The sequence below is a fragment of the Idiotropiscis lumnitzeri genome, chromosome 13, assembly GCF_059441095.1.
Source record: "Idiotropiscis lumnitzeri isolate Australia: NSW breed Sydney's pygmy pipehorse chromosome 13, RoL_Ilum_1.0, whole genome shotgun sequence".
NCBI lineage: Eukaryota > Metazoa > Chordata > Actinopteri > Syngnathiformes > Syngnathidae > Idiotropiscis > Idiotropiscis lumnitzeri.
Genome location: NC_142403.1, coordinates 20428716 through 20451703, shown reverse-complemented (window position 1 = coordinate 20451703; position 22988 = coordinate 20428716). Strand labels below are relative to the sequence as shown.

The 22988-nt window shown below is 45.3% G+C and overlaps 1 protein-coding gene across 6 annotated transcripts; it reads left to right on the top strand.

Annotated features, from left to right (window-relative positions):
* Positions 1-1778: 1778 nt before the first annotated feature.
* On the top strand, positions 1779-22752 carry dot1l (DOT1-like histone H3K79 methyltransferase). 6 transcript variants are annotated; one of them, XR_015846395.1, is made up of 29 exons: positions 1779-2117; positions 8915-8958; positions 9057-9131; positions 9286-9349; positions 9678-9906; positions 9987-10081; positions 11902-11964; positions 12050-12105; positions 12186-12265; positions 12425-12493; positions 12578-12684; positions 13009-13050; positions 13128-13211; positions 13358-13574; positions 13686-13799; positions 13893-13984; positions 14373-14474; positions 14744-14881; positions 15308-15433; positions 15525-15964; positions 16037-16136; positions 16208-16357; positions 16450-16492; positions 16936-17522; positions 17591-17796; positions 18392-18456; positions 18627-19298; positions 20229-20875; positions 21419-22752. XR_015846395.1 is itself a non-coding variant. In XM_088314130.1 (29 exons), exons 1-28 carry the CDS (start codon positions 2037-2039, stop codon positions 19267-19269), a joined length of 4044 nt encoding a protein of 1347 aa, XP_088170256.1. In that variant the 5' UTR covers positions 1779-2036; the 3' UTR covers positions 19270-19298; positions 21419-22752. The 6 variants fall into 6 exon arrangements, 5 of the variants coding, with proteins under 5 accessions (XP_088170256.1, XP_088170257.1, XP_088170254.1 ...); XM_088314130.1 differs by lacking the exon at positions 20229-20875 and having other exon boundaries at positions 18627-19130; positions 19199-19298; XM_088314131.1 differs by lacking the exon at positions 21419-22752 and having other exon boundaries at positions 18627-19130; positions 19199-19298; positions 20229-20382.
* Positions 22753-22988: the final 236 nt, after the last annotated feature.

The window sequence follows — 22988 nt, the reverse complement described above, 5'->3', positions numbered from 1 at the left end:
ACATGGCCACCATTGCTCCACTTGGCCTCGGCCTCGTGTGTTCTGCTGCTACTGGCTCGCATCCCAAAGTTGGCCTCACGCAGCACAGCTTGGGTGAGGGAGGGAGGAATGCGGTCAGGGGGTTCACCGTGGCACGCCGCCATGTCTCCCCAGCAGACAGCGGCTATACGGAATATGTTGACGCATATGGAAGCCACAAGGAACTCTCCTCCTTCCCCGCCGTCTCTGGGTTTTAACGAGCCGTGTCGCCCACAGCGCGCCCACCGTGTCACTTGATGATGCGTTTGGGTGAGGATGTACATCGTGCTGTTGACTTGAGAGCGAGGAGGAGATTGAGGACACTGAGAAGACAAAAAGCATGTTTGGGCCATTGTGTCATCATTTGATGGACTTTTGGGGAGATGATTACAAATCTGGGACACTGGTGGAGCTCGGATTTTTTTTTTTCCTTGGGAGACGGGCCATTTAGGGGCAAAGGATATCTCAGGAGGTCCGCAAAAGAAACAATTTCTTTTGTCATCATGATGGATTAAGGAGAAAATAATTCGAGTCATCATACAATCTAATTCTGTCCGAGTAATTACAGATCTGGGAAGTCATCATCTCGCACTGTAATTTGAGGTGTGATCCTATGTGGTTTGCTGCAATTGCATGATTGGTGTCATTTGAAAACGAGGAGATGATAGGTGACGTTTCCCAAAAATATGTATTTATGTTTTCTGGTCATTGTGTCATTCTATGATGGACTATTGACAAAATGATTAGATATCTGGGAATTCTTTGCCAATCAACATTCATTTGAGGAGTGACTCAAAGAGCTTTAGTTCAAATTGATTCTTTTTTCGATTCTTTAACTGAGGAAATTGGTGACATTTCCGGGCTTTGTTTTGGCATAGCCATCATATGATGTCATACTGTCAGAGCAATTGCAGATATGGGAAATCATCCCACACTCAAATTTGAGGTGTCACTCAATGTGATTTCCAGCAAATAGATTGTTGTAATTTGAATATGAGGAGATAGGTGGTCATTGTGTCACCATGTGATAATGTAATAAGGACACAATAATTCGATATCTGGGAAGTCTTCCTCAAGCACTTTCACCTTGATGTGGTTTGTTGCAACTCAAGTCAGAGTCCAGACCTAAATCCAGTGTGCTAACATGAAGAGAGCTCTGCATGCAAGACACGTTTTGGAGCATTCAAAAGTAAGATCGGGTATGTTTTTGGGCCAGTTGTATACAAATATAAGAGTCCTTGGCTCCCCTGAAAACTATCATCATTGATATTATTGTTGTTTATTGTTATTACATAAATATGAGTGAATTTCTCTGCTGTGAGATTGAATAAAGTATGATTGAAACAAAGATTTAAAAAAAAAATGCTGTACTTACTATTATGCTAAAAAATGTTCAAATTCTGCTTTGGAATTCTTGGAAATTGTGTCATTGATTATGAATGATGCTCATGGTGAAGAAGCACATCCAGCTGAGCTTTGTGACGAATACATGCTGTCACGTGATCACGTCAACTCATCACCGCGTGACGTTCCGCCTTTATAATAATTTTGCATATTTGTAAAATGTATATTTTATTGTTTGGACTCGTTGGGAACGTCGATATGTGAAAAATTAACTAGCAAAATAATTACAAAATTAATTGTGGAAGTAGCACACCGCCACACGCTGTCACGGTTCCCGGACCTCAAAACCACGCCCCTCATTTGACGTCATCCTCCCCTGTGTGTGTGGCCTCCTGCCATAGTTTTTCAATGCCGGGCAAGATGGCGGCCACGCAGGCGAGGTGTTAATGCCAGTGGTCATAAAGGGGGCATTTTTATTCACCATTCCGAACCAAGTCAGACGTCACCGTGTGCTTGTTCCACGCCGCGACGCCTGTTTGGGGGGCGTCGTTCTTTTTTCTTCTTTAAAACGCGTTGTGAGCCACCTCAACATGTTCACGTTGTAGCTCGCGGAGAGCAGTCTACCAGCTAGCCTCGCTCGCTAGCCGCAAGCTCAAGCCGCCGTCAAGTGGAGAATGGGAGAAAAGCTGGAGCTCAGGCTCAAATCGCCGGTTGGAGCAGAAGCCGCTGGCTACCCGTGGCCCTTACCGGTTTACGTAAGTGCTCTTCGTCGTGCCCCTGTGGAATGTATCTTGTGTGTGCGCGCGTGTACGTGCGTGTACGGGTGTGTACGTGTGTGTGTTTTGGCTTTTGTTACCGAGCCCCCCCACCGGTGCTAGCCGCTTCCGAGCTCCGGAACGCTTGTGTGGTGAGGACAGCGCTGGTGTGTCAACTCTGGAGCTCGGCACAGGTTCACCTTGTGTCACCTTACTTCCGATTGTGGTTCCGTGGATTCGGAAGGTCGTTTGTAATGCGTGCAATGTACAATCAAACGTCCATCCTAAACCACTAACTTCCTTCCCACCTGAGCTCGGAACCAGTTCAAAGCTCTGGTCTGATGGTGACACCTGGGATCTGTCATCCTTGCATGCAGTCGTTGGAGTTCTCTCGTGCGGTTTTCTCCTGTGCAGTTGGGAAAGTTGTTGCAAGGCAGCAATTGCAACTTGACAACATTTTGCCGAGAATCAAAATTTCGGTTGATGGGTTCTGGAAGAATTTAGTTTTTTGTGTGTGTGTGTTGAGTGAGAAACAAAAAATCTGGTCCAAAAACAACAGACAAATTGGAGTAGAAAAGTATTGTAGATTACATTCCTGTATGCTATAAAATAATATTTGTCGAGGTATATGAGAGAAAGTGTGTGTCACGATTGTCTGAAAAGATGACTTGATTAATGACGTAAATGGTCGCATTCAACCTGAACCATGACATGAGTCCGTGTCGGTCACTGCGCGTTTCATATTTGTAAATAATTATTTTTCTCTTTTGAGGTCACAAATGCAAATATTAATGAATGTCATTATTGTTCAGCGTGCCATGTTTCATTTCACGACATCTCGTTTTCTCTGCTCTCCAGTTACAAACCGGTATTTTTTCGAGAAGCCAACATATTTTGACTGCTGATCACTAAACAATGCTTTATTTTGCTGAAAGGAAATTCCGATCCTCCTTTTGCTGGAATTAAGACATATGTCACAGAACACAATTTTTTGCAAGTCTTGCAATACCAGTCGAAAGGCTGCTCTTAAGGAGAACTTATTTACTTTAAGTTTTTTTGTCCTGTACACTGGTATGTTAGAAATATTTTATTTGTTTACTTGGTTGGAGAAACCACTACTGCACTAGATAAATATATCGTTTGGAGATACTTCCAGGTGATTGTGCCAATTTGGATACATGCTCATGTTTTCTTTTTGATGCATTGCTGAGGTGTGTCATCGGGACTCAGATAGTCAAAATAAAGTCACTCGGGCGTCAAATACGCGATTGGGTCGTACTTTGTGCGATTGCACAACAACCCACATTTGGTTCATAAAATAGCTTCTGTCAGCATTGGAATACATTAAATGTTGTTTGTGTGTCCGCAAATGTTTGCGTCATTGAAGTACACCAAGTTGTGTTGCTCGCATGCAGGCATATACGTTTGTTTTTACGAGCTCGTCGTACCGAACATCTGTTCCTACTTAACGCGTGCCTTATAGCACATGGCCACAGTGGCAAGGCTGTTTTTGTCCTCGGGCTGGATTTACACTTTATGCTTAAAGTGTTCCTTTCATTTGGAATGGCCTTTATTCCAATTTTCTTACTGTCCATGACGTACATCTTTAAAATGACACACGCTAATTATATATTCACTTTCGCCGCACCTATTTTTGTATCACGGTTGCCTTTAGGCAAACATCAGCTCACACTCAAGACTTGTTGCCAGCCAATCGCCCGGCACTTGGTGGCTAACAAACAAACATTGACACCTGTGGAGAATTCCGTCTTGATGGAAACTAACATGCATGTTTTTGGAATGTGGGAGGAAGCCGCCATCTTGAATTATTTTGCTGATTTCATCTTGAATTTAGCCTCTAATGACGCATATTTCAATCGTCTTTGATGCTCGATGAGTTTGCTCTACTGTGGCTGCCAGGATGGCCGAGTGGTCTAAGGCGCCGCGTTCCGGACCCAGTCTCCCCAGGAGGCCTGGGTTCGAATCTCGAATTTCCCCATTGTGGGACTAATAAAGGCATTATTATTATTAGCATTATTATTTGTTTCGCCGTCACCAACGGATCGAATTTGGTGGCATTGTTGTGATCGATATCTTCACTCGCAGTGGCACTTATCTGATCCATATCTCAGTTTCATTTATATTCGGAAAAGTTTCCCTTCCGATCTGAAGAGATCAAATTCCATGCGCTTTTTTTCCTTTTTGAACAGCTCGCGAATATTTTTCGCGTCAAGCGTTCATTCGACCAATGATCTCCTTGATTATTTGAGTAATCGAATAGAATATGATTTTGCATTACGCAACCGTTCAGGAATTATTTTGATTGCTCCATTGGCTTTGCGATCCTCACATAAGCAAATTTTTTTATTTGATGCATCGTTGTCGTGTTGCCGTGCAATTGCAGCCCAAGAACTTGCTCGCTTTGTGCTTTCACTGCTCATCAAGTGTCCTAAAAGTCGACGGTAGTTTGTGCACTCGCTGTCTACGACCCCAGAAGAGACGGAAAAGGTAGCGGTTGTCTTATGGTCTTCGTGAGACTCATAAACTGAACCGTGTTTCTATTCTGGGGTGATTGCGGTGAGACAGTGAGCAGTGACTAAAAAAAAAAAGATGTCAATTCTCAGAATACCCAAGTGGGGTGATGAGGGGGAGGGGGGAGTTCTGTTTATTTTTTTCCTGTACGTTTCCTCTCCGTCTACGCTGTTAAGTACGGAAATGGAGTCGTGGCGTCGCAGTCAGCCACTCCAGGCTGCGCTTGGGTGTCAACGTTGACCCTCCCTTTTACGCTACTGATATCGCTCTCCCAACTGCCGGGTCTGCCTCGCCCACTTCCTTTTTGTTGTCGTCCGCTTGGATACGCGCACAAGAACAAGCATGGCAGGAATTTGAGATGCGCTTGTGCCTGTGTCGTGTCATCGAAGCACAAACTCGACTGTTTTCAAAGGGGCGAGGCATTCAACCCCCCCTCCTCATGTCCATATGGTCCAAATGACCGACGAGGGCTGGTCGGACGCAGCAGTTGCGTGCCTAAGTTCTCTTTTAAATGTCCGCTAGCTTGCAATCGATTCCTCTTCACGATTGCGTCACTCTCACACACATTGCATGGGCGTGGTGTTGAAAGCGTTTTTTTCGCATAGACAAGAAGACTATTGTGTTGTCGTACAAGGCGCGCACTTATTCACCTCTTTGGATGCGACATCGCTTTGACAGAAGTCATTGTTTGCGTCTCTTTTACTTATTGGAACAATCAAAATGGTGCGAAAGAAATGTAAGTGGGTTGATTTCTGCTCTTTAAAATCTAGCCATCCGTTTTTCTGCCGTGTCCTCAATTGGCTCACGGGTGAAAAAAAAAAGTATGGAATAAATTTGTTGGTTGACCTCAGATTTGTTTATATTTTGGAGAAATGTCATAGGAAGTGGACTCAAATGGTGGCCTTGGGTCGCAGTTTTTGTTTGAACGTTTTGCCTTTGGTCGCGTTTCAGCTCCCGGTAAAGTCTAATATATACAAACGATTAGGAGACCAAGTTAGCCCAATATTTGATGGTGGAACCGGTCAACGACTCAAGGCCGGGATCCCTCTAATGGCGTGTTGTGGTCTCCAGTTGGTGGTGGTGACGACGACCGGTGCGCCACTCCGTTCGGTCCACCCGACGCGCTGTTAGAGAGGAAAATGCGGAGCATTGTTTTCAGGTTGTTGCTAAAAACAAAGTCCAAGAACCTTTTCGACATGACTAATCATTGGAAGGTGCGCACATGGCTTGCTTTTGTCCGGACTCTATCCCTGGCTGATTGCATTCAGAATATGGAGGTGCTTCTCAATTATGCACCCTCCTAGCAAGAAGAAAAAAAATTGCACCCAAGCCCCGACGCAACTCTAAATAATCGCATTTTCGTTGCAAAACAAACCGACACCGACGAGTTAATACTCACAAGGAGAGCGCCGCTGCCAACTACTGGAGTAGAGGTGCAATTACACTTTATTGTAGTATGATGGGAAAAAAGCATGTCCCCCAGGGTCACACGCGCCCCCCCCCAGCATCGCACCGCGCCCCCGTGGTCCATGCCGTTATGTCACGTACACTGTCTGTTCATATAAGCATTTGAAGGATATTTTGAATAAATAAATAAAGTAGCTCATTTGGACTATCGCTAAAAAAGTGCGGTGAACCCTCGACTAAACTCTAATGTGAAGGTGCAAGTGTGAAACAACAACCAACAGTAAAAAAAAAAAAATTCACTTTGACAACTCCAATAGTGTCCCCGAAGTCTTGCGTGACGAAACGTCTGGTGTCTGTTCGCTCTTGTTGAGGCCGCAAAAATGCAATCATTCAACATTTGCTGAACGGAGTTAAAATGCGATTGTCCCCGATGTCATGTGCGAGTGTGGTTTATCAAAACACTTGGCAACTTCTGAGGCCCAAACTGGGCTCAGAGTCCAAATTCCATCGAAAAAAAATCGGAGAAAAGTTGAATGGGGACAATTGGCAGCCATCGGCCTCGTTGTCCTTTTTAGGAAAGTTCCGTTTGGTTGCGCTAAACACGCAGACAGAACAAAAGGTCTTTTCAGGACGAAGGCGTACGATATCGGTCGCTGTGGCGATGACAGTCGATGAGAGGATGACTTGATTGCGCCCCGAAGTCTGAATCAGGCAGTTTGTAGTCCTGAATGGCGCCGGCCCGCCACCCTCGGGCCTGTCGATTTGTAGCGCTGTGCTCCCAGTGTACCGTCAGATGAGATGAGAGGGTATCTCCGTTTCACGGGGTTATTTTTAGCCTCGGCTCGCTGCCGGTGTTGCTGTGTGCCGTTCTGGGCGATCATGTGACTTCCCTCCTGTGGCAGAACGCTCACATACCCAACATTTGCGACGTATTTGTGTCCCGTCGCAATTGGGTGTTAGCGTATTGTTGGACTTGCTTGCGACATAGCTCGTCGTTCTGTTGATAATTGATTGCGTTGACGGCGTGTTGGCGGGAAGCCGCAGCCTGTGAGCTGTTAGCTCAGGCGGCAGAGCAGCTGACAAAATAGCAGCTTTTTCCTGCCCCGTCCTTCATGCTTCTGCGTACTCTTCCGCCTCTCCTTGCTTTCACTTTCGCCTTCCTTGTGTTTCCAAAACCAGAGGCACTCCCCTTTGGACGTGCACGGCGGTGCGAGTAGGGAAAGTGGGTCAGTGGGTCAACTCAGGCTCACGTCGCAACTTGAGCGCCTTGTTGCTCCCGCGCACTGCCGTCGAGATCGCCATCTAGCCCTGCAGATGATGTCTGAGGACACCAAGCTGCGATTTGAAACCACCCGAAGGAAAGATTAGACGAGGAGAAGAAGCCCATAGGAAATCCAAATCACTTAACTTGATTCACTTTTAAAAATTATTTTCTATTCATCGCTGAAATGCTGGATCGGATAACTCCAATAATGTCATTAAAACCAAGTGAAAGCAAAATCATTTCCTTTAAAACTTTGATCATTTTCCCACACAGACAAATGTTGCTGCAAAGTCACTTTACATTTTGTGTAGAAATGAGTCGGCGTGGTCGCAGCTGTGCAGGAGGAAATAGTGCCCGAGACAACGTGTCGGAAACTTTGGATTTTTGTTTCATAATGCAAAGTAGCCCCCCCCATTCTGCTGTTCCGTAAAACTGTCCCGACACGTCTTACTGGTACCTCGTCGACTTCTGACTTGCTGTTAGAGCGTAACAGAAGACCAACAATCACAATCCAATTTCTGCTGTCCGACTCGTTTATTCGCTGAAGTCATCAAATTAACGTCACTGCTACCCTTTAAGAAAAAAAAGTACACGTGCAAGGTGTGCTCATGTGTTCCACTCTGGCGCAGTGGAGTCATTTTAAAATATGGCGGCGTGGCGAGCTCATGGTTAGCACGTCTGTGGCAGTTTAGGAGCTCCTGAGTTTGAATCTTGACTTGCGCCCTGCGATTGGCTGGCAACCCGTTCAGGTTGTCCCCCGTTGACAGCTGAGATAGGCTCAAGCGCACCCACGACCCTCGTGAGGAGAAGCCCAACGGATAATGGATGGATGGATGTTATTTTGACATTTGGGAGGATTTGATTTACCGTCGGAACTATCGAGGAGCTATTCTTTAAGTCTTCCTAAAAAAATGTAGGACATGCATTTGGCCCTGGGCAGTGGCGCAAAAAGTATGTATGCGACACAGTCGAGTGGGCGTGCCCTCGAGAATGCGAGCGCCGGGTGTTTCCAATTCAAATGTCTGATGATGATAAAGCTGGAGAAGCAAAATAGAAAAAGAAAAAGGAAGAAAGATTATGTGGGCATGAAAAGCAACTTTTCAAAGACAGTTGGTCATTTGTGATGTGCCAGTTTAGTAAGAGCCACATTTGACTCAATGAAAAGTTTGAAATAAAAGTGTGAAAAAAAAAAAATATATTTATAGGCTAAATATAAAAAAATAAAATATGGCATATTTTTCGACATGTGCACTGCGATTGGTTGGTGACCAGCCCATTAAAAAGACCTCTTGCCCATCAGATATCATTTCATTCCCTAAAATGAAAAGCCATGTTCGTGTTGGCCTCAAAACATTTCAGCGGGCCCAAGTGTGTCACAACCGAGAAACGCAAGCACGGTGTTTGGAATCAAGTCGTCATTTCCTGTCAAGTGGCTCACTTTGCTTGTGAGTAATCGCACGAGGCGCATGTGTAATCCAGTTCGGTTCCAGCTCATTTCCTAAGCGCTTATTCGTCACACACACACACACACACACACCAGCACCAGTATGTTATGATTTGCATTCTAGTAAATGTCACTTGTTTCTCTTTCCAGGATAAACACCACGATGCTGCCCATGAAATCATCGAGACCATTCGGTAAGCGTCGCCTCTGCACCTTGACTCAACACAATTTTGTTTGTTTTTTATTGCTGTAGTAGATCACTTCATGACTAAATTGTGTGCGTGATTCCAAGGTGGGTGTGCGAGGAGATTCCAGACCTCAAGCTGGCAATGGAAAACTACGTGCTCATCGACTACGACACCAAGAGGTGAGCCTCAAGATGACACGCGCGTGCTCGTCAGTGTGCACTGTCAACTCAGTGCAGCTCTGCTTACCGCTCGGCTTTGACATGAGAGCAGGCGCGTTGCTCCTAAGGGTTGGTTAACTCGTCCGTTCTGGTTCTGGTTCTCGTCCTGAAACAGTTATGAGAGTATGCAGCGTCTGTGTGACAAATACAACCGGGCCATTGACAGCATTCACCAACTGGTAAGCACCACGGCAATTCCGATTCTATTTTCTCAATCATTTTTAAATGTCGTCTGTCTTAGTCCAGTTTCAATCGCACTAATTTGTTTTTGGTCACACTTAGTCTGTTAACCCTGTCCCGTCCCGTTTTTTTTTTTTAAAGTCACGTTTTAGTCGACTCAAAAAGTTGGGCATTTTAGTTTTTATTTTAGTCCAAGAAAACATTTTTTTTCGTCCTGTTTTAGTCAACAAAACGTAACATTTCATTCTGGTTTTAGTCAGGACAATCATTTTAGCGAATGTCACTTGTATGCCAAACTTGAATGCCCATCCTCTTGTGTGTCTTTAGTGGAAAGGGACCACCCAGCCCATGAAGTTGAACAAGCGCCCTTCCAACGGGCTGCTGCGACACATCCTGCAACAGGTGTACAATCACTCTGTGACCGACCCGGAGAAGCTCAACAACTATGAGCCCTTCTCGCCCGAGGTTTACGGCGAGACCTCCTTCGACCTGGTGGCGCAGATCATCGACGAGATGGAAATGATGGAGGATGACACCTTTGTGGACCTCGGCAGCGGTAAGCCAACTGGGCGGTGGCGTCAAATCCCAGCGTGCTGCTCTAAATTTGCAACTAAGTCAAATGTTTGTGCTGCGTAGGCGTGGGTCAAGTCGTGCTGCAGGTTGCAGCAGCCACAAACTGTAAACACTACTATGGCGTCGAGAAAGCAGACATTCCAGCAACCTATGCAGAGGTAACATTCATGCATGCTCACGCACAACTCAAAATCAGATGGACATGTTTGTTTGGGTCCTTTTAATTCATCACAAAAGTGGCCTAGTTTATAATTATTAAGTAGCCACCAAGTGAGGGAGAAAAAAAAATAACGCATCAATGCTTCTGTGAACGACTTCTCAAAAGTGTTATCGTGTTACTCAAGAGTGACAAAGTTAGGGCTTTATTTTTTTTCCTCTTGAATTTTTTTCACAGCAATTGAAAAGGTTGTTTGATTGAATTTGGCGGGCAGGTCGGCAAATGACCGTATTTTCCGGACGATATGCTGCTACTTTTTTCCTCGATTTTGAGCCATGTGGCTACACAACAGTGCGGCTTTTCTGTAGGTTTTTCTTTCACCACTAGGGGCGCTCTAAAGTTCAGAAAATACGCTAAATAAATCTCGATTTATTTATTTTTCCTCTCTCGGTTCTGTTCTGTTTTAATTAGTAAAGTAGTTGCGTGTTATATACCTTTATGTGCATTCACAGTACGAAATCGTTCTGTACATACAGTAAACAACTCAATTTTTCAACATAGAAAACTGCAGCTTATAGCCTGGTGCGGCTCGTATGTTATATTTTTTTATTATTAATTTATTTATTTTATTAGATTTTTTTTTTTTCTCCCCCCAAAAATGCCACAACTTTCATTTGAATAAACATTCAAAATAGCATGCTTTGCATGACTTGAACAATGTCACAAAGAACCGGAGAAAAAGGGTACCTCTCACAAAATCTTTTTATGTAAATATATTGTGCCGTGATGCTGTAATGCCATTTGCAAAGGCCTAGATTTGTGTAAAGGTATCTTGTAAACAATATAAATAATGTCATGTGCAAAGGTGCTAGTCGCCTGTAAACAAAATGCTAAATAAAAGGAAAAAAATGTCAATGTAATGCCAATGCCAAACAAACGCGTGTGCTTCATCGGGAAAATGTGCCGTCTCGAGCATTCCGGTGCGCAGTCGCCACTTGTCGTCTATGCACATTCAGGCTCAAACAGGGATCCATGTTGCGACTCGACCACAAGTCGGATGTGGATGCAAAATGCTTGACATGTCTAAGCTCCCGTCCCGATGTTGTCCTTATCGGGAAGTGCTGTTTGCGGCAAATATTTTCGTACCTCTTGTCGGCTACGTTCATGAGGCGTTTCAATCCTGTGCGCTCCACTGTAACTAGAGGAGCTAAATCTTTAGCTATGTGCTAGGCTATCGCGTCCACCACTGAGACGTTCTCTCGGATGGTGTCGCCTCCGTTAGTGGGCTGTTGTCACTTGTCAAACCTTGCTTCTCACTTTGAACTTTTAGCACAAGCTCCAAGTCAACAGCATGGTTGTGTTGTGGGTGGTGAAAAAGAAAAGGTTGGACGCGCTGTTTCAGGTCCTTACGACGCACTTTGTAGTTCATGTTCTTTTGCTCAAACATCGTCTTTATGGAACCCAGAACATTTCCAAACGACAGATGTCCAATTTCTTTTCGGGACAAGCGCGACAGGAACAATTTCAACTAACGTTACTTCGTCTTTAGCCGTGTCAGCCACTTCTGAATTTGAATCGCCAGCTATGAACGCGTCTTGTGTTTACATTCTTCTACAGCGCATGAGTCACGTGACATAGACACCGAATTTACCGACATGGGCAAAATGATGTCGGTCATTCTAATACATTTCGGTAACGTTAAATTTTCGGTTTATCGCCCAGCACGAGTCTGGACAATGTGTTAGTCTTAAACTTTTGAAGGGTGCCTGGCGAGATGCACTGTGCTCTTCTATACCTTTCTGCTTCTGTCATTTCTTACAGAGCATGGACAAAGAGTTTAAAAAGTGGATGAAATGGTACGGGAAGAAACACGGAGAGTACACGGTAAGTTAGCTCGAGTGCATATTTTGAAACCAACGTCACTGTTACGGGGTGAAAACGTTTCTTAACGCTTGTTTTTGGTATTCAGCTGGAGAGAGGAGATTTTCTTTCTGAAGAATGGAAAGAAAGGATCGCCACCACCAGGTTGACATGAGCGAACGTTGTGTTGACGGAGTTGTGAGACGTTTTTCCAACTGCTGCTTCTTTCTTCTTCTGTCTTACAGTATTATTTTTGTGAATAATTTTGCCTTTGGCCCCGAGGTAGATCACCAGCTGAAGGAACGTTTTGCTAACATGAAGGAAGGTTGGTATGTTTCTTGTTTTGCGCTCACGGCAAATAGATTGCGTCAAGAAAACACAATTTGCGTAGTTTTTTTCCTTTTTAATGCAGCGTGCATTTTCCAATTGGGTGGGAAAAGTCATTTTATTTTTATGTTCAATTCATCCTCGTGTTATTTTCCAGGTGGAAAAATTGTATCCTCCAAACCATTTGCACCTTTGAACTTTCGAATTAACAGCCGAAACTTGAGTGGTAAGTGCCGCGCTGCACGTTCTCATCTCCCGACTGACCCGTCATTTGTTCGAAAGCCCTGACGCGCCTCTCTGTCGTCCGCAGACATTGGCACAATAATGCGCGTGGTTGAGCTCTCGCCACTGAGGGGCTCCGTGTCCTGGACTGGAAAGCCTGTCTCCTACTACCTGCACACCATCGACCGCACCATAGTAAGGAGAACTTTGCAAATTCATATCCAACACTTTGAAGAACTACTGGCAAATGTGACATTTCTGTTTTCTAATTGTCGCAAACTCTCCTGACGTGTTTTCATATTTCAATTGATGGTTAATTAATGTGGAATATATGCGACTATATATGAAATTAATGATTGCTTATTCCTTTGGGCTGGCATTTGGGGGCGGGAAAAAAATGATTCAACAATTATTTTGTCACTCGGTGCTTCTTCTCAAACAACATGATTAGATCTGCTCAAGAATTTTAAAGTTGCTGTAACTTTTGTTTAAAATGATTCTTTGTCCCTGATTTTTCAGCTTGAAAACTACTTTGCTAGCCTCAAAAATCCTAAACTCAGGGTAAGTTCTCTGTGCGATGAAATGTGCCGCCGCAATTATTGACATTTCCGTCAAACTCGTACAATATCTCAACACAGGAAGAGCAAGAGGCCGCTCGGCGCCGTCAGCAGAAAGATACGAAGGACAGCAAAAGCAACAGCACCACGCCCACCAAGCCGAAGGTCGGTAGCATGCTATCGTTATTGGAGTTGCATGCGGACTTTTTCTGTGTTTGTGTGCCTGCTAATTTATATGACGGCATATGGAAAGCGCTTTGTGACAGCGCCACCTGTTGTGAAATGCCACTTATGAATAAAATTGACTTCAGCAGGATTCCTGTGGGGAGGAGGAGCGCCCCCCGCTGGTGGCTGTGGTCAAGCCCCCCGCCAAGCCCCGTCAAACGAAACTCTTGGCCAAGGGTCGCAAGCTGAACAACAAGAAAAGAGGTCGACCCAAGAAGGCGGCGCCGGCCGTCGACAAGAAAAAGAACCAGAGCGCGTTGGATTTGCTGCACGCCAAGACTCTTTCTGCAGCGCCCCCTCAGGGTCAGAGGAACACACAACGCTCTACACGATTCCTTGTCACATTGAGACGATCGATATCGGCTTCTGTGTCGTTTCGAGATTGGTCTAAACTGACGCTTGATGTGTGCACAGATGCTTACATGCAACCGCGGAGTCCGTTTTACCAACTACCTCCTAAGGTTCAGCACTATCCAGCCAATCAACTGCTGCTGAGCCCAACCCCTCCCGGTCTGCAACAACTGCTAGGTAAACCGAGAACAACTGAAAATCCAGGCCTGTATTTTCAGTGAATTCGCGTAACCTTTTTGATTGATTGATGCCTCATCGCTCTTGCGACAGATAACATCAAAGTTCAATATCTCCAGTTTATGGCCTACATGAAGACTCCTCAGTACACATCCAATCTGCAGCAGCTTTTAGATCAGGAGAAGGTAAAAGGCAACACCTTTTTTTTTTCTTTTTTAATCTTTGATTTTCCTTTTAATCAGGTTTTCAAGCTTTTCTAGTTAGTCCAAAATGCCCGGCAAATGAGACGGATGGATGTCTCATTAATATCTGAGAAGTCAGTATATACACCAACTCCAACGAGGGCACGCGCCTGAATAATGAGTAGCGTTGACTTCTATTTCTTCTTAGCATTTCGAACAGCTATTGCACTCCATCAACAAACCTTATCAATGTCAATCTGAATCAGATTTGAATTTCTATGGGATGGCATCTTCAACTCACGTTTTGATCTCGAGTAGTTCCTTAGTTCGCTTTTAATCCATTTTAAGTCCAAAGTCTTACGGCTTCTTCTGTCTTGGCTTTTGTCTTCAGCAAAAACACCGGGACTTGTCCATGCAGGCCGAGCAGCTTCATTCCATCTGTCAGTCTCACAAGGACAAGATCAAAGGTCTCTTTCAGACCAAGCTGGATGAGGTGAGTGTTTAAAACGGCCGCAAAAAATCAAAAGCAACGACTTGCGGCATTCATGGAATCCTAATTTGCACCGGACTCCAAACTGTCGTCATCATATAATCAAACATTTTTACATTTTGGTCCGAGAAGTTAGAAGCAATAATCGTAATTTGACATACATAACATAAACCCGCGTGCTTCGTCACAGTGTTGCCATCAAGGACGCGCTTGTCTGTCACGTTGAAAAGTCAGAGCATTTTTGTGTGTGTGTGTGTGTGTGGCGGCATTAGCTGGGAGTGAAAGCGCTGACTGTGGAGGACCTGCTGCAGGCCCAGAAGGAGATCTCAGCCCACAACCATCAGCTGAAAGAGCAGACCAAGCAGCTTGAGCGAGACATGGCTTTACTGCGAGATCACAGCGTGCTGCTGGTGAGACAAGTTGCTTTCAATTCATAATTTGAAATATACACGTTGGATTTCTTTTTTTTTTGTCTTTTATTTCCAAATTAGGATCCAAATCCAATAATTATTAGATTTCAGTGTGCTTTAACTAATGGCATAGAAACACGCCCATACGTTTTGAAGCCAACGGTGCGTCTAAATATTGGAGGTCTGCCCTTCATTAGATAACAAATTCAATTTCGAACAACTTGAAATGCTGTCATCAACCTATTATGGTTTACTTTCGTCTTTACATGCAATTTGTGTATCTGCACATGCTAGGTTTTTTTTCTTCCTCTTCATCAGTTTAAACCAGTGCTTCTCAATTGATTTCTGTTACCCTAGCAAGAAGGGAAAAAAAACCTTTTTTTTTTTTTAGTATTGAATTGCGTTTAAATCTAAATTGCGTTCCAGTTAAAGTCTCGGTGTGAAGAGCTGAAGTTGGATTGGGGCTCATTGTGTCTTGAGAGTCTGCTGAAAGAGAAGTTGGCCCTGCGGAGACAAATCTCCGAGAAGCAGAGACACTGCTTGGAGTTGCAGGTAAAGTGGCATTTGGCTTGTCTGCGAGCTGTTCAGTGGATGATGTCGTGTTTACGTTGAAAGATGTTGAGGTTCCGTCTTGTGGTCACAGATCAGCATTGTGGAGCTGGAGAAAAGTCAAAGGCAGCAGGAACTTCTTCAGCTCAAATCATATAGCCCTCACGAGGGCTCCCCGTATCGCAAGAACCCGGAATCCCGTTCGTCCGCCGACACGGACCCCCCAAAGTTCAGCCTGTCCTCAGTCCCGGCTCTCAACGGCGTAAGTCCAGAACGCTCCGTCAACGGTAGCGGCTCGTCACCCTCCTTCGAGCGCGGGAACGCCAAGACGGAGCTTCTTTCACGCTATCTGCCAATCTCTCCTGACCACGACGTCGCGGCCGCCTTGCCCGAGGCTCGACAGAGGCAGCACGTCTCTCACGCTCTTCCCGACTACACGCGCTTCTCTCCTGCCAAAATTGCCTTGCGCAGGCACCTCAACCAGGAACCCGCAGCCGCCGGCCACTTGAGAGGCCCCGGGCCGCCCACACACAGGTGTGCCGAGCTGCCAAAAGCACCCGACGCTTGCTTGACGTCTTCGTATGACATCCATATGTTCTATTTCAGAGGGGAAACGGGTGGCCTTAACTCTCCTCTCGGAGCCAAGCAGGGCAGTCCATCTCCTCATCCGTTGGATGCCCAGAATACTCCCAAAAGCACCGAGAGAGTAATTGATTTTTCCGTTGCGTGCATGTGGGATGTTCTTCTGGTTTCTAAAGAGTCCTTTTTTCCCTCCAGGGTGGAAAAGAGAAGAGTCCATCCGTTCAGGCAGACAGCAGCATCACAAGCCTTCCGATAAGTATTCCACTAAGCACTGTTCACCCAAGCAAACTTCCGGTCAGCATTCCGCTCGCCAGCGTGGTGCTGCCCAGTCGGGCTGAGAGACTGGTGAGTATTTTCAAGTTCAACAAAAGTTTCACTTTGCATTTGGCAACACATTACGCATTTTTTTTGTTTTTTTTTTGTGTGCATCATTGCAGAGAAGTACTCCGAGTCCTGTGTCTCAGGCCAGTCACATCAATGGTACGGAATTTCATTGAATTCAAAACATTCATGGAAATAAACCTTGATCAATCTTTGCTTTTCTGTTTACGAATGGCGTGAACTAGTTTCGCAAGAAAGTCCTCAGCATTTTCATGGCATTATTTTAGATTTATGGCCCAAATATATTTTTTGAATATTCGATACATTTTGACATTTCATGATGGCTCCTTTTGAGAAGCACTGCGCTAAGGGGACATTTGGGTTCATCTTTTAGCAGGACCATAATTTGAAGTCATGTCAAAACAACTCCAAATGGAGTTCTGAGGGGGGAAAAAATTATTCCAGTTTGGAAACAGGAAGCCTGTGAATACTTTTAAATGTTCTGTTTTTAAATGGTTGAAAATAATGAAGCGACTTCTGGTCTGTGTGAAGCATCCGCACAGTAATTGCGCTTGGTTTCGTTTCTTTGTTGTTGGCTGTAGGATATTCATCCAGCTCAGGGCTCATGAATGGAGGTCCCCACCCAGAGGAACAAAATGGTGCTTCTTCATCTCCTCCACACACAAACGTGCCTCTGGCGGGACCCACGAGCAGAGGAGGTCCGATCCAGAGCCCCCCACTCAGCACCGGAGGGGTTCTTCATTATGCAGACGGACCCCCGAGGATTCTTTCAGAAGACGGCCAGGAACGTCAAGAGGCCGAGTCCGACGCTAAGCCGCAGGACATTGAACTGCGGAGGAGGATCTTTTTCTCCTCTTCCTCCTCCTCCTCCTCGTCTTCTTCGTCATCGGGCAGCGGAGGATTGCGCCTCCACCATCACGCCGGCGGCTCGACCAAGCAGGGATACCACAGTAACCACGGAAACCACAACCACCCGTCGCCCGGCACGCAGCGTGCGCACACGCCCCCCACGCACGGCCTCGCTCCTCAAGAAGGACGCAAGCGGGGGAGGCGGAAGCGCGGCTCCACGGGGGCTGTCGGTGCCGGTGGCTCACCAAAGAGGAGGTCCTTCCCCGGGGTCGCTGCTCACAACCACTCCTCTGGGTCCCCACTCAACATCAATTCCATGGTGCGTCACCCGCTGACCAACGTTTGACCCTGGAGCTTCAAATGTTCGCTCATGACTGTCTTCAATAGGTGAACAACATTAACCAGCCCCTGGAAATTGCCGCCATCTCCTCGCCGGAGCAATCGAGTCGCAGCCCCGGTGCGCCAACCCTGGACCATCCTCCCGTTCTCAAGAGGGAGCGCCCCCTGGAGGTCAACGGCAGCGGTCGTTACTCCTCCGCGCCCAGCACTGACGACGAGGACTCGGGATATCCACTTGACGGCACCAGCTCACGGTAATTCCGTCCTTCATACAAGATGCCGGTTTTCATTTCATTTGTGTTTTCCATCCAAGTAATAAAATGTATTATTATCGGCACATACCAACCGTTTGTCTTGGTTACGGCGCTGCTGTAGTAAGAGAATTCCGCCAAAAACTGAAGACCACCTATCGTTGACAATCTATCGTCTGTTTGTTTTTATTGAGTATTATTCATTGGATATTCCGTTTTAATTCAGGTTCTCAACGGGTCTCACCCAAACCAAGAAAATGTATTTTTCAAAAGCCTTATCTCATCTTAAACATATTTGGAGAGATCTCAGCAATAAAGTCAAAATGTAATTAGACCAATAGGCCCACAAAATGCTTTTATATCATTGAGAAGGAGCCAGTATGTTGATTGTCTTATAAAAAAATAACTTAGATTTACAATGCAGCCTATAATGTGCATTGCTTCTTTTTTTTTACTTATTGTGATGTCATTTTAAGATAATTGATTTACTCAAAAAACAGTGATTAAAGTGTAAAGTAAATCATGCATCACCCAGCTGAATGTATTTTATTTTTATTTATTTATTTATTCATTTTGCCCGTGCATGTTTGCCTTGTAGGATTGAGAGGAAAATTGCTACAATATGCTTGGACAGCAGAGATGGACCAAGTGACGGACCAAGAGGTAATGAACAATGGGTTTTTTTTCGCAATTGAAAACATTTTTCATGTGTTTTATTAACATAGCTGATCGATGCTTTTGTCAAACTAGCCCAGGAATCAAGAAAATAAGCAAATTTTTATTTATTTATTTTTATTTCTTTTGCATCTCCTCTTCCTTTGCATATTTGCTAGGCAGGAAGTCGGGCAACAGCAGCAGCGGTAACAGCACCGGCAGTGAGGCATCCTCCTCCTCATCCTTGTCCTCTACAAGCAAATGGAAGTCAACCTTTTCCCCCATTTCTGACCCCAAGCAACCCAACTCCGACCTAAGACAAGGGGGCTCTCCGTTCGGGCTGGGGGGGTCAAACTCGGACGCCGATTGCAAACAACACCATCAACAGCCCAGGAAGGCAAGCGACGGAGAGCTATGCAGCTACACCAATCCCAACCCTTTCCTGAGCCAAGAGGCCGGCAACCGAAGCACTGTTAGCGGAGGAGGCCAGGCAGCCAGCAGTTCCGACCCCCGCCCGGTTTTGCAGAAGCAGAAGGCTGCTCGGGATTGGGAGCTAAAGACGAGCGGCAGCCATTCCAGTCAGAACATCTTCATAGCCGCCGCTGCCGCCAGCAGCGGCGCAGGCATTCTGAGCGGCAAAGTCGGTGGCAGCCCCGTCACCGTTTCAACCGGATCTTCAGTGGGTCAGTACCTGGGCTCTCAGTTTCCACTCGGAGGGACCTCGGTCTTACAGTCGTTGTTCGGGGCCCAGACAGGAAGCTCCGGCGCCAGCGCCAACACGCGGCTGCTCAACGGACACTCTGGCCTGGGCAGCTTCTCTAGCGCCGGGCTTGCAGGCGGAGGAGCGGGAGGTGAGTTTTTTTCATTTTTCGTCTCAGTCTCAATAAACCGTAAACCGTCAGAGTGAGGGATAGTGTTAGCCGTTGTATGAAAGGGAACAAACCAGGCCTGCTAACGCTGAGGTAAGTGGCTGTTGCCGCTCTGGCTGTGTGTGCTGCCGTGCTTTGAGAGGCTGCTTGGCTGCAGATGCAAACACCCCTGGAAAATGCTGCCGCTGCATGTCGAGAAAAACAAATGTCAATTTCATCCAGCTCAAAGGTTTTCTGCGGGTGTATATTTTAGTCATTGTCGGAGTCATTTCACTTGCTCACTAAAATCAATCTATAGCCGATTATGGATTTAAAGGAGACATATTACGCCTTTTTTTTTTTTTCACCACATTTTAAGAATTCCTCGGCATCCAAATTGGAAGATGCATGACTTGTGTATAGTTGAAAGAATTACACATTTAATATCCAATTGTCACACTCCGATCGCTTTGTTTTGGGGGGCACAGCAGGAGGCGGTTTCGCTCCCGTGTCCGACTGTATTTATTTTTAATTTGCTCTCAAAAAGGTTAACAACGGCCTGTTACTAGTTTATAACCGGGGTGTCAAACTCATTTGGGTTCAAGAGCCGCATTCACCCCAGTTTGATTTCAACCTAAGAAGGCGTAAAGGATGGCATTGTTTTATTGCAAATGAACACAAGTATATTTTGACAATATTTAGTCAGCTAACAAAAGTTTTCCATCTTTAAAGCGAACCCAGTTTTTGTGGTCTGACTCTTTTGCTTTGTGTGTGCTTATCTGGACACTCGCTTGGCGCTACCTGTCTCAGCCCTCGCTTCTCTCTCCACCCCCCCCCCACCCCCCACTCCTCCTCCTCTTCTTTGCTACTCGGCTCTGCTTCCCTGCTGTCTTTGCCCCACGACTCCCTCCATTTCTGCTGTATGATTTGCAGGTACCTTTCACCACGCCGTCCCCTCCGTGTCCTCCCATCAGTTTGGGGCGTCGCTGCCCACGTCCGGAAGCCTCGGCTCTCTGCTCAGTCTCTCCTCCCCCCGACCCGCTTCCGCTTCCGCGCCCTCGCCTCTCCCTCCCTCGCCGTCGCAGGCCCAGCATAGTCGCATCCAGTCGGTGCTGCACAGCCCCTCCCCTCCCACGCTCTGTCTGCCCCCTCCGCCGCCCCTGCACAGCGCCCCCTCCTCCTCCGCGGCCGCTGACACCCCGCCGCCGCCCCACTCGTCACGTCTCGCGCTCGCCTCGCTTCATCACCAGCGCGTGCACACCCTCACTGTCTCTTCTTCTTCCTCCTCCGTCGTTCTCTCTGCCACGTCTTCGTCCTCCATGTCGCGTCCATACGCAGTGCACTACTCCCCCCGCTTGCCCCCGCCGGCGCCGCCTCCCGCCAGCAACTTAGGTGGTGGCGGGAGCATGCGGAGGTCTCAGGGCACGCACGGCACCTTCAGCACCACCACCCCGCTCCCTGGCTCCCGACCGAGATAGGTTTTGGGGCTGAGGGAACGGAGGGAGGTGGTGTTGCGGGAAATCAAAGAGAGAGAGAGAGAGAGAGAGACTTAGAGTGCTCATTGTTCTAAATAAAACAAGGTAAGTTAATCCTGCAGTATTACAATGACAATCATTTTTGAGTCTGGCAGGATTTTTGCCCCTTTTCCACTGCAAGCCCAGGATTTGGGCGATATTATTCGTCCGTTCAGTTTTACTACGGTGGAGATTTGCATGCACAAGTGGATTTACCTATTCATTTTTTTTCCCAATATGTTTTTAGAAATTATAGAAAATTATATTTTTGTTTGTGTTTTTGATCTGATCTGTTCCCAGTTTACTCCCAAATGTAAAACATGTAGCTACTGCTATCTAGTGGATGAGAAAGTATCTATTTTTACTTGCACTATCAATTTTTGGCATAATATATATATTCAGCCTGTGCATGTGTATATATAATAAAATATAATGATTTAATTATTTTAAGCAAATAACATTTTGGGCAAAAGTCAAGCTCGACTTGACCACAAGATTACAAGAAACTTCAATAGCAAGTCGATTTGTGCATTGGAAAAGAGGCAATTTACTTTCCTGTTTTTATGGCTTACTCAAATGACTAAGCACATCTTTTGTTTGGACTTTCAGGTAATTGCTGAAAACTACCTCATCATGAAAAAAAAAAAAAATAATTGAGAAACTATGCAAATGTTCAGGTGTGGACCCAAGGCACTCTGCTCCTCACTCACTGGTGCTTTAAAACGTCTGTACTACCGGATCGCCTCCAAGACCGGCTTCTGTACTGGGACACACACACACACACACACACACTTTACAAACACATCGCGGTGATCATCGTGAGCAGAATTCAAAGGAACCAGTCGACTTTTGATGTCAATCGGTGTTTGATACGTCTTTTTTCTAGAAAAAAATGGATGAGAAGCAACAAGCGCACCACTTCCTCTTTCAGAGGCGCCACTTCCTGTTTGACTCGTTCATTGATATCTGCTCAGATGTCACAAGCATGTCTTTTGTATTCTTTCTTCCGTCTGAACTATGAAAGCAGATGAGGAAAGTCATGTATGGATTTCGTTCACACTGGATAACATACAGTTGCATTTGTAGCATCATGATTTTGTCTCGCAAGGATCCACCCATCGTTCCATTCAAAAAAAAAAAAAAACAAACTAACAAAAAAAACTTTAATGGAACTAATCTGGTTGCTTTCAAGTCACGGAGCTCCAATTTCCTAACTGGATCAAAGCAATTGTACTTTTCCTTTTCTCCTGAGTCACTTCAGACTTTTCTCGACATCAGTGGAGATTAGTGACGAAACGAGTGTTTACTCCAAAATTGCTTTTTTTTTTTTTTTTTCTGACATGAACGTGAATCGATGTTCTGCTACGAAATGGTGCTCTGTGATCGTTCTCTCTGGCAATGTTGTCGAGTGAAATGAAGCTAAATCCAGGTAGATAATAGCAATAATAATAATGACAGGAAAAAACAAAACTGAGGCACCACGCGTGTTTCTCTAATTATTATTATTATTATTATTATTCATGTTTTTCCAAGTGGCACTACTTTGAGAACTTTTCAAAGCAGGACGTTTTTTAACCTCTTCTTAAGCTGAACTCATATTGTATTTATTTGAGCTGCTGGGCGCCGCGGGTGTACACCGAAGTTATACAACTCTAAAATGCGTAAAAACACACACACACACACACACACACACACTGGGAAAATCTTTTTACCATTTGCCACAACAAACTACTGGACTCCTTCACACCTTTTATTTTTGTGTTGTCGTTTTTGTGTTTGTACTGTGAATATGATTCGTTCTCTTGACTGTACAGTTGTTAGATTGATATATTTATGTCACCCTATTTTTCTTTTATTTTGAAGAAGAAAAAAAATCCTGAAATGTTGTACAATGCAATATTGTATGTGACTCGCTGTCAGCAAACAATGGTGCTAAATTTGGAGCGTGCCTCATTTTATTTATTCTTCCAGTGGAAAAATATCCCCCCCCAAAAAAAACAAAGGCGACACATTGTGCTGTACACACGGATTTGATTTTTATTCCCCTGTTTTGGGTCTTTTAAGTTCTATTTTATATTTTAACGGGGTGTACAACACTTTTGGATAAACAACATTCAGTGGGGGAAAAAAAACACTGTTTTGTACAAAAAGGTATATTTAAAATGTAATTATATATGTG